At 45.8% G+C, this 10,957-nt stretch overlaps 1 protein-coding gene and 1 long non-coding RNA gene across 2 annotated transcripts; one reads left to right on the top strand and one right to left on the bottom strand.

The window, feature by feature from the left end:
• The first annotated feature begins 13 nt into the window (after positions 1-13).
• LOC119827784 lies at positions 14-2,025 on the top strand. The gene is made up of 3 exons (XR_005287711.1): positions 14-86; positions 1,420-1,524; positions 1,783-2,025. It is a non-coding gene; the product is annotated as an uncharacterized LOC119827784 (long non-coding RNA).
• Positions 2,026-2,166: 141 nt separating this feature from the next.
• On the bottom strand, positions 2,167-10,957 carry Msmb (microseminoprotein beta). Its single transcript, XM_038350078.1, has 4 exons — positions 10,885-10,957; positions 7,753-7,858; positions 5,366-5,468; positions 2,167-2,471 (listed from the first exon to the last, which is right to left on the bottom strand). Exons 1-4 carry the CDS (start codon positions 10,885-10,887, stop codon positions 2,342-2,344), a joined length of 342 nt encoding a protein of 113 aa, XP_038206006.1. The 5' UTR covers positions 10,888-10,957; the 3' UTR covers positions 2,167-2,341.

Here is a 10,957-nt window from a genome sequence, read left to right as displayed (position 1 = left end):
ACTTGCGCAAAGCCTCTTTAGGGCTCAACGCGGAGGCGTGTGATAATTTTCACTGCTCCTAATCTGGGTCCTTTTCATGCCGATCAGTAAGTCAATTAAGTATTTTGAAGATGTGCTATGCTGAATGGAGAAGTACGCCAAGTGAGCCCCTCTCACCAAGTGCTCGCACAAAGTAGATTTTATTTAGCTATAACATTCATATGCAAGAATATATGTCAGAAGACACAAAAGATCGTGTATCACATGACTCCGTTATTATAGAAATCAAGGCAAATCCTTTTATTAAAAAATTTAGTCGATTATAGTAATTGTACATATCCTTAAGGTGCTAACTTTCAATGCATGTAAACAGTGTGGGGGTCAGATGTGGGCAATCGCTGTATTTACCATTTCTTTGTATTGTTAATTTAGAAAATTCTATCAACTAATTATTTTTTGAAATAGTTAATCTGGGTATGGCGGCACCTGGCTGCAATTCCAGCGCCTAGAAGGATAGGCGTTCAAGGCCAACCTCCACTACTGAGCCTTTGAGAGAGGAGGGAGACTGAGACATCATATGATTATTATCAGTATAACTGTCCTACTGCGCTGTAGAATATTAGCTACTGTTTCTCCTACTCAACTCTACCCTTGCTAATAGGGCAGTCAAATTCTTTCTTTTCTAAGTTTCAATTAATTAATTTATTTTGTATACAGTGTTCTTCTGTATGTATGCCTGTAGGCCGGAAGAGGGCACCAGATATCATTACAGATGGTTGTGAGCCATTATGTGTTTGAACTCAGGACCTCTGGAAGAGGCAGTGCTCTTAACCTCTGAGCCATAAGTTTCCTGGTGATTGAGGGCTGGAGAGACAGTGCAGAGGTTAAAAGCACTTACTGCTTTTGCAGATGGCCCAGTTTTGGTTCCAAGCACCTTTATAGTGGCTCACAACCATCCATAACTTCTGTCCCAGGGATCCAGTGCCCTCTGACCTCCACAAAGGCACCAGGCATGCGCACGTGTATCTATGCAGGCAAAACAGTCATACAAATAAAATCTCTTTCTTTCAGGGCTGTGGTTTGAATACGAGTGTCACTCATAGGCTCATCTATTTGCGTCCTTAGGGAGCAGGGAGTGGCGCTACTTAGAAGTGTTAGCAGTGTTAGCGGGTGTGTGTCCCTGTTGGGGTAGGTGTGGCCTTACTGGAGGAAGTGTGTCATTGGGGGATGGGCTTTGAGGCTTCTGAAGCCCAAGGCAGACCCAGTGGCTTACTCTTTTTTTCCCCTGCTGCCTGTGGATCTGGATGTAGAAATCTCAGCTCCTTCTGCCTGCATCCCTCCAACATGACAATAATGAAGTAAACCACTGAAGCTGAAAGTCAGCCCCAATTAAATGCTCTCTTTCATAAGAGTTGCTGTGGTCATGGTGTCTCTTCACAGCAGTAGAACCGAAGCTAAGACGGCTGATGGAGAGCTCTGAGGTTAGATGCAGAGGACAGCTGCAGAGCAATCTGTCTCCACTGAAGAAACACTAACAAGTGCTGGGTAATACATTTTAACTTGTGTCGGGGGGCGGGAGTGCTACAATGTTTTACACAGTATTGAGAAGATAAACATCAAGTCAGTGCTGTCAGCCTCTCAAGTCAATTTTAGGTGAGCTGTGTGTAGCACACATAACTGATCCTAGAGCTAGTCCCCACCATCCGCAGGAGTCTGGCATCTGATTTGCTGGCAGCCAGCAAGAGGTCTGGAGGGCACCTTCTTGGGCTGTCTCTAACCTGTCCCAACCTTATGCAAACACAGAGGGATGTGGGGACACGCCTGAGAGGAGATGCCTGAGTGAGTGGAAGGAAGGATGCACGGGAGTACCGAGGGCAGAGAAGAAGGCCGGTTTCGTCATGAACACATGCTTTTTTCCCATTATAAACCGGCAGCAGGAGGCAGTCAGAAGAACTCAACACGGCAGAAGTGGTAGAAACGGACATGGGCCCTAGAGGGAAGCACCGTGCTTGTAACCCATTTGAGCCCAGGGAAAAGACTGTAATTTGTAACTGGTGTTGTTGAGTTGATTTTTTAAAACATGTTTGGTTTTCTTTTTGTCTCCTTTATGTGTTTGTTTGCTTTATAACATTCACTAAGTTCATACAAACGTAATTGGCAAATTTATTTATTTATTTATTTGCATTTTTGAAGACAGGGTTTCTCTGTGTGGCCCTCCATAGAACAGGCTGGCCTGAGATCTGCCTGCCTCTGCTTCCAAGCGCTGGGATGATAAGTCACCACCACCCAGCCTATAACGGATACTTTTACATCATACAAATATTCAAATGTGGCTCAACATTGGGACCCTCTGGAAGCTCATTTACAGTACCCAGGCAGGAACAGGACAGGACTTTCCTGGGTTCGTCTTCTCCACTACGCTGTAGGTGCAGTTCTCTGGGTGGAAAACTTGTTTACACTTCTCTTTGTCGTAGCCTTTGGGTATACTGGTTCTGTCAATGAGACAAGACAAGACCTATTAGAGGGGGGAAATTCATTTATTCACCCAGCCCTGCCACTCACACACGTTCTGCAAGAAGCAGATGACACTCAAATTGCCTAGGGCTCCCCTCACTGTAGGCCCATATTTCTATATGGTGTGGCTACCAGGCACAAAAGCCAAAGGCCCCATCTGAGGTGGTCACGTAGCTCTGCAGACAAGCTGTCTCTGCCTAACAAAGATGAGGATGCTTGGTGCTCCTTTCCTTTGTAATTTGGAGGATGTCTTATAGAGATGCTAATTCAGGCCTACGTGACAGCTAACATACTCGACAAACAGGTAGACGATGTGGACGTGACAAAAGGCCACTCACCTGGTTGCCTAGGAGACAACCTAATGTATTTTCCCGCTCAGTTTAAGTATTGGTATAAAAGCTAGTTGGAGAATAAACACGGGGAGATTGTCAGAAAAAAAAGACCCTGAGATGCCCTTCCTTGATGACCGTGTAAGTTATATCTGATTATTCTTTGCGTCCCCGTACCAGTCCAGTTAGGGAAGATAATTTTCTGTGTTGGAGCAACACGGGCTTCAACACCTCACCAGACTGAGGGTTTCCTTGAACTGGAAGACCCAAAATGTAGAATCCAGGCATCTGTACCTGCCTGCGCCATGGAGTCACAGAGACCGTCCCTGACATGGGGGTCTTACATTCTACTCTGCATGCACTGAAAGTCACTGGGAAGGTCTGACAGGCTCAGGGGCAGCTCTGGGTGATTCTGGGGGGAGCAAAGCTTTTACTAGCCTTGCCCTTCCCACCCTCCCTGTTCAGGGAGTGGTCCACAATAGTGCTGGACTGTGGAAATGGAAAGGTGGTCCGGACCCTGTCTGGTGTCTGGTTAGAAGAGGAGCTCACTCGAGGAGCTCACTCACCCTACAGGGGAAGAGAGCCATCCCAGGCCAGAGTCGCGGAACCCAGGGAGAAGCCCCTGGAAGCAAACATTCCTGGGAAAACCCACCCGTCGGGGCACACACAATTTAGGAGTCATTGTCCTCAAAGCCCATTTAGAGGCTTGGGATTTAAATCGCCCTGCCAGAACCGGACATGGTGTCGTACAGCACTTGGAGGTAGAGCCTCAGCTACACAGTGAATTTGAGGCCAGTCTAGGTTTCAGGAGCCCTTGTCTCAATAGAAATCTGAAGGCTGGAGAAATATATTCAGTGGTTAAAAGTGCTTGCTTCTCCTTTAGAGGATGGGAGTTCAGTTCTCAGCACCCATGTGGGGTGACCCACAAATGCCTATAACTCTAATTCCAGGGGAGTCAACACCTTTTTCTGGACTTCCTCGGTAATTGCATATATATGTGCATATACAGCCACACAGACATCTACACGCTCATACATATAATTAATAAAATGAATCTCTTTTCCCTTTTTGGGGGTTTTTATGTGGTCTTTTGTTTGTTCATTTGTTTGTTTGCTTGAGACAGGGTTTCTCTGTGTAGACCTGGCTGTCCTGGAACTCACTTTGTAGACCAGGCTGGCCTTGAACTCGGAGATTCTCCTGCCTCTGCCTCCCAAGTGCTGGATTAAAGTCATGTACCACTACATCCAGTGAAATGAAATCTTTTTTTAAAAACCAAAGAATAAAATAAGCTGCCCTACCCAGAGTATATAAAAGCAGCCTTTTCCGTGTCTTCTGTAACAATGTTTCAATATTAAGAAGGTCTGGAATTCTATCCTAAAGGGAAAAGACATTCCTCTTCCCCAAGTTATTTTAAACCATTCGTGGATCTCAATTTTCTGGTCCCCGGGACATCTAAATTAGTAGCCCTCAGTGGTACATGCAGGGAGAAGATGACACCACATCTCACAGTTGAACAGGGCACTGGGCCCTCAACTATAAAACCTTCATGGCCCAAAACCCATGTGAACATTGCCCTGTGGGTAGAAGTCCCCGCCACATGGAAGTATGCCTTTGACTGTACAGTTCTGGTTTGATTCTTTTTAAGACTAACTGCTGATCACTTGTAGCCTGTGACATTTTGAAGATGTTTGTTCATATACACATGTGTACACCAATAATGTTTATTTTAAGGGGGAGGCTGAAAGAGAACCCCTAACTCTCCCAGGGACTTCGGTTTGAATCAGTTCCTGCTGCTCAAACAGCTGACGGCCCCTTCACCTGTTGGTCCATCTAGACCCCGTGCTGTATGTAGCCTCTATGGCTTCAGTAGTCCAACTCCTCAACTGGGCAGCTCAACTTGGCCCTGAGGTTCCACTCTAGGTTCACCTCCAACAGACTCTGCGTCTCTATCACATTTCTGCCTCCAACCCTTCTTCAACTCTTCCAACTCTGCTGTACTCTCTGTCAACTTTTATAGCCATTTTGTAATCTAGATACATACATGTATATATATACACACATGCACACATATATACATACATATATACATGTATACATACCTTTACTGTGTGATATATAAAGTATGATCTTAAAGTTCATTGTAGTAGTTAAAATTATAATAAAGAAAAATCTGTTTGCATCATGGAAAAATCTAGGCATCATGGAAAATTGGGACTGCTTGACAAACTGTAGCCCCCAAAACCAAACACACACACAAATAAATGTAATTTTTTTGTTAAAAAGAACTCAAGGTAGCTTATGAATTTGCTGTTATTCAAGCAGTTCTGGCCTTGTGGGTAGATACAAACATGTCTGTCTATGCTTCTGACATAGGCTCACACCACACCCGGCTCACACAGGAGGTAGCAGGATCTCTTGAGCCCTGGAGTTTGACAGCAGGGCAACTTTAAAAGATTGTTTCAAAACCAAACATAAAACAAAAGAAAGCAGAACCCCTCTAGAGTGGTGGTTTGGGACCCTCAGAATCAGTGGTTGAGACTTACAGGCTGCAGCAGCTGATTGCATCTGGTCCACAGAAACACCTATTACAGTCCTTCACCCAGTAAGAGTCCAGGGGATGTTTGGTACCATCAGGATCCACGCAGTCTGAAACGATGCAAATTCCCAGGTCACATAACAGAAACAAAGCTTGTAGGGACACTGAGCCAGCCACTGGTGCATGATTGCAAGCAATTGTAAAGGTAGCCAGGACAGTGCTTTTGTATTCAAGATGGCACCTGCCTCTGGTGATGGCTTTTTGTTTGTTTGTTTGTTTGTTTGTTTGTCTTTTTAGACAAGGTATTGCTATGCAGCCTTGGCTAGCCTGGAAGTCACTGTGTAGACCAGATTGTCCTCCAGCTTACATAGATTCAACGGCCCCTCCTGGGATTAAAGGCCTGAGCCACCATGCCCAGCGTTCTGATAATGTTTCTTAAGCAAGTTTAAAATCTTTCTAGATTTTATTTCATAACAGGTATTGAAAAATAAATAAGCCCTTCCTTTGGAATCTAGTAGCTATTAGGAGTGGTTGGAGCCCAGTTAGTTCCCTCTGGTTGTCCTGAGCAAACCGCTCACTTTCCTGCTACCATTGCTTTGTATCAGCGAGTCTCAAGGCTGAGTGCACATGGGGAGCATTGTGGGTAGTTAAAATCCACCCACAGACGGGGGTGTCGCTCAGTGGAGAACAGGTATTGCACATGCACAGAGCCCTGGGTTTAATTCCCAACACCAAAATAAACAAACAGGCCTTCTATACCTGATCCCCACCAATGAACAACAAAATCAGTATCTGTGGGTGGAGTCCAGGCTTTCTTGTTTACTTCGGGTTTTGTTTGGTTTTGTTTTGGGGGGTGTTAAGGTGCGTGCATCTTGTATTTCCAGCTTGTATTGAACTTCCCATTTACCCAAAGATTGTATTGAACTTTTTTTGAAGATTTATTTTTATTTTATGTGTATGATTGTATGTAAGGCTACTGCATCATATCTTCAGAGACCAGAGGAGGGCACTAGAGTCCCAGAACTAGAATTGCCAATAGTTGTAAGCGGCCATGTGGATGCTAGCAACTAAACTTGTGTCTTCTATTAGAACAGCCGGTGCTCTTCACCACTAAGCCCTCTCTCGAGGCCTTGCATTGGACTCTTAACCCTCCTGTCTGTGCCTCTTGGGCACAGGGATTATAAGAATGTGTCATCACCCTTGCTCTATGCGGTGCTGGAATTGATCTCTGTACCCCATACATACTAGGCAAGCACTCTACCAAGACAGCTGCATCCGTAGCCCTCTGCCTTAATTTTAAAAATGTTCAGCCCGGGTGAGAGTTGCTGCCTTAGATCCAAGTGACCCATGTTTGAAGGACCACAGCATCAGCACCCCTGGGGCTGCACTGTACATTAGATCTTCATACCTACTATCAGATCCCGTGAATTAGACTTGACAGGATAAGAGATGTAGCTTAATGGTTATCATATTTAGTTGTTAGCTGTTTTTTTTAATGTATTATTTTTTATTTATTTAAACTTTTTATTTATTGTGCATTGGTGTTTTGCCTGCGTGCATATTTGTGTAAGGATGTTAGATTCACTAGAATTGGAGCTGCAGACAGTTGTGAGCCACCCTGTGGGTGCTGAGAATTGAACGTGGGTCCTCTAGAAGAGCAGCCAGTGCTCTTAACCCTCAGCCATCTCTCCAGCCCCACCATATATAGTTTTAATTGTCAACTTGACACAGCCTCATGTCATCCAAGGAATACTTTTCAAGCCCTTGCTTGCTTGAGCTTTGCCCCCGACTTCTCTCAACAGTGGACTATGGTCTAGAAGTGACCTCGCCTCCCATAAATTTCTTCTGATTATAGTGTTTCATCATAGCAGCAGAATGTAACAGCATTAAAGTGTTTGTTTGGTGTATCTGAGCATCTCCAGCAACATTCACCCCCCCCCCCGTACACACACACACACACACACACTGCATTTAAACAAGATTACAGGGATGATCATGTACATTAAAATTCAAATGCTGCTTCTTAACCCTGACAGGATGTGAAAATCAAAGCTTTTCTAATGTGCAACTCCAGCCCCAAAGGTTCCTATTCGGCTGTTCTTAAATGGGACTTGATTGTGGTGCGTTTTGAGCTCATCTAGCTAGAGTTGAGAACAGCCTTCTCACTCTGTTTCTGTGTCCACCCAAATCCTTCTTCCAGTGTACATCCCAAGGTGTCCCCATCTGCCATAGGTAATAGGCAAGTCATATCCACAGGTATCTACCAGGCTTCCCCATCTGCCCTATATACTAAGTCATATCCACAGGTTGTATCTACTAGACTTTCCCATCTGCCATAGGTCATATCTACCAGGCTATAGTGGCATTTAAAATACTGGAAAACCCAGGACTTACCACCAGGTGGCTGGTCTGGAAGACCCTTACGTGGTTCAAGAAAGCACACTGCCTTGCATGCCGTCACCAAGGTAACAAGGAACAGCAGACTGCCCAGCAGAGTTTTCTGCAATACAGGGAGAGGTTGGAAGTGGAGAATGAGTCATTCTTGAAGGTCATGCTTGACTGAGTATCCTATAAGGTCCCTGCTGAACTCTGGCAGAAGGAAGGGCAGAGTGTGGAGCAACTCCCAGGTACCCCCAACCTAGCAGTCAGGGACTAAGACATAAATCAGTCACATAAAAAGAAATTTCTGCTGGGGGTGATGGCACACGCCTCTAATTCCAGTACTCAGGAGGCAGAGGCGAGCAAATCTCTGAGTTCAAGGCCAGCCTGGTCTACAGAGTGAGCACCAGGATAGACAGAACTGACTACAGTGAGAAACCCTGTCTCAAAAAAAACCAATCCCCTGGAGAATAAAAAAAGCAGAGTTCACTGTGAGAGTGGCTGGCTGTGGAGTTGGGAATAGGGAGGAGTATGGGAGGAGCCTCATCACTGGCTGAAGCAGGGGCTTCCTGAAGCAGCAGCTCTGTCCTGGCTTGTTCTCGGGGCCCTGGGGGCTCGTGTCCCAGGTGCTCATCCTCCTTGCTCCCTTTGACATGAGAAGAGCCATCTCCACCTCCATAGTTTCTCCCATGAACCCTCTGCCCTGGTTTTTCCTCTTTCTATAGTTCTCAAAGAGTCTTGGGAAAGTGGTTGCTCAATTTTTATGGGGAAGACATAGTCTGTACTAAGCTAACTTAAATGTTTCCTTAATAAGATCATAAAGTAAGAACAGTAAGTTATATCATCTTAAGGATAAAAGAGATTTTAGTGTTTACATGACTACATAAATAAATCTAAGACTATATCAAATTTAAAAATAATACATGAAATAGTTTCACTATAACAAAGAAAAACATAAAGTACAGTATAAAAGTAGCAAGGGCAATAAAGAGAGATCACATGTGCACGCAACATACACACACACAAACACGCACACGAAAACAGAGCAATACAGAGTTATCAAGGCATACAAAAACATCAATAAAGAGACATCTCTCATACACACAGACACACAGACACAGACACACACACAAACATGAAAGCAAAGAAAGGATCAATAAACACCTGGGAAATTCAACTTACCCAAAGCAAAAGAAATGTGAATGTAGATGAAGGAAGATGGAGTGACCATGCCCTTTAGAATCTGCAGAGGGAAACAGGCCCACAGGGGAGGTGATGAGCACAAGGGCCGTTCCCATGGGAACAGGGTCTATGGAGCAATTGAAGTGTAACCACTCGCATTTCCCTCTAACAGGACCCTGAGAACAGTACAGAGGTGAAGACAGACCTAAAAGGCAGCTCAGCTCACTGCACTGTGAAAATGGAAAACCATACAACACCCAAGCAAAGAGCTGACTGAGAACACAGTGGCTCGCAATAAAAACAACAACAAAACTCAACAAAGTGCGAGGACCTAACAAGGCGGGGAGAGAGAAGCAGGGCCCCATGAGGTGCATCCCTGCAGGCCGCACAACACAACGGCCTGGGTGCTCTAACTACTGCCACACAGAGAGAGCTGCAGCCCAGGCTGACCTGGAACTCACTATGTAGCCCAGGCTAGCTTTGAGCTCAGGGCAGTCCTCTTGCCCCAGCCTCTCAGGGGCTGGAATAACAGGCTTGAGCCACCACACCCGGCTAAGAAGGCGTTCTGTGACTTGTGACACCTTTCTTTGGGCTCTTCCTTTTTTTTTTTTTTCCCACAGTGACATTCATCCAGCTTAAAACTACAGAAAATACATAAATCTTTCCCAAAGAAGGAAGGAATGAAAGAGAAAAGAAAAAGAAACCAAACAATCACCAAAAAATACTGCTCAATATATTTAACACACACCAACAATTATAATTTACTTTTTCTTCTTCTTTTTTTTTTTTTTTTGTCTTTAGCTCACAGTCAATTCCGCCTGTTGATAGGGTTTCGGCATCCTTAGATGGAAAGCCTACTTTTCCATGCTATCATGGGAGTTTAGAGTCTTGTTTTACTGAGTCACAGTAAGGGAACCGAGGAGCCAGAGCTGCTCCCAAGGCTTGTGGTTTGTGCAAGACACCAGAGACTTCTGCAGGACATACAGGACTGAGACGCTGGTGGACGGACCTCAGGCTCACATGTTCTTCCTTTCCTCCCTCCCCTCCACTCTCTCCCTCTCCCCACTCTGTGTCTTTGTCTCCGCTCCCATGATGGCAGGGCGCGGACTTTCAGATTAAGTTCACTGACAGCAGACAGGACTGTTGTGTCCTCTGCTCTCCCATGTGAGCCCCGCAGGAAGTGATCCATGCTGGCTGCTCACTACTGCTTTCAGGGAGACTGTGATGAAGAGCATGCTTGAAGATTCTGCTTCAGTGGTCTTCAGGCTTATGATCAAAGCTCCCAGGTAGGTGATGCTGAGATCCCAGTCTGAGGACCTCCCCTGAGTAGGGAGGCTCCCAAGGAGCCTCTCTCCCCTGTATTCTGTTCTGCCTGCCTCCCTTGCTGCAGATGGTAGCCATGTGTCCCTGATGCATGAGGGCAGGAGTGTAAAGGAAACTAGCTCTTACTGGGGCTTCTAGGTGGTGTGGCTTTGTGACCAGCTTGGGTGAAGCAGATTGGCAGTGTCCCCTGAATTTTGTCCCCTTTGTTAAGTATCTGTTCCTGGAAAGGAGGGCCCCACTCTCCATAACCAAGGGTCAGGGTCTTCAGACTCTTAGTCAATAAAGGGTCCTGGCAGTTCTGCAGGTACCTGAGTTGATCCCCAGGCCTCATGGGAGGTGGATGGGAAGAGGGGTCTGAGCGCAGACAGGGAGGGCACCATCCACTGCTATTGTACCCCTCCAGCTCTGTCTGAGGAGGGTTCCATAGAGAACATTTCTCCTGAGGTGGGGCAAGGGTCCCTTCCTGGGGGCCTCTCCACCCTCATATGGCTCTCTTCCCCAGCTCCTGTTTCCTTCCTCTTATCCTCCCATAGGGAGCCACAGTTATTCCCTGATATTGGCTCGTAGAAAAGACACTGTAAGGAAAGACCCACTTCCAACTAAAGACAGAAAGAAGTCCTGTGTATGAGGTCAGTCACCCACCATTGTGAGAAGCAGGACTTCTGACAGGCAGGCACCTCCAGCGAAGCCTCAGCAAGAGCGAGTGCTGGCTCCC

This window comes from Arvicola amphibius, chromosome 12, assembly GCF_903992535.2.
Source record: "Arvicola amphibius chromosome 12, mArvAmp1.2, whole genome shotgun sequence".
Taxonomy (NCBI): Eukaryota; Metazoa; Chordata; class Mammalia; order Rodentia; family Cricetidae; genus Arvicola; species Arvicola amphibius.
The sequence above is the reverse complement of the archived record's forward strand: the minus strand, read 5'-3'. Positions and strand labels throughout refer to the sequence as shown.

What these genes read in the sequence shown, in the direction of transcription:
- Msmb (XM_038350078.1), bottom strand. An exon ending in TCCAGACCAGCCACCTGGTG is followed by an intron (nt 5,469 to 7,752) that starts GTAAGTCCTGGG and finishes GCATCGTTTCAG; the next exon opens with ACTGCGTGGATCCTGATGGT. An exon ending in GCAATCAGCTGCTGCAGCCT is followed by an intron (nt 2,472 to 5,365) that starts GTAAGTCTCAAC and finishes TCTCATTGACAG; the next exon opens with AACCAGTATACCCAAAGGCT.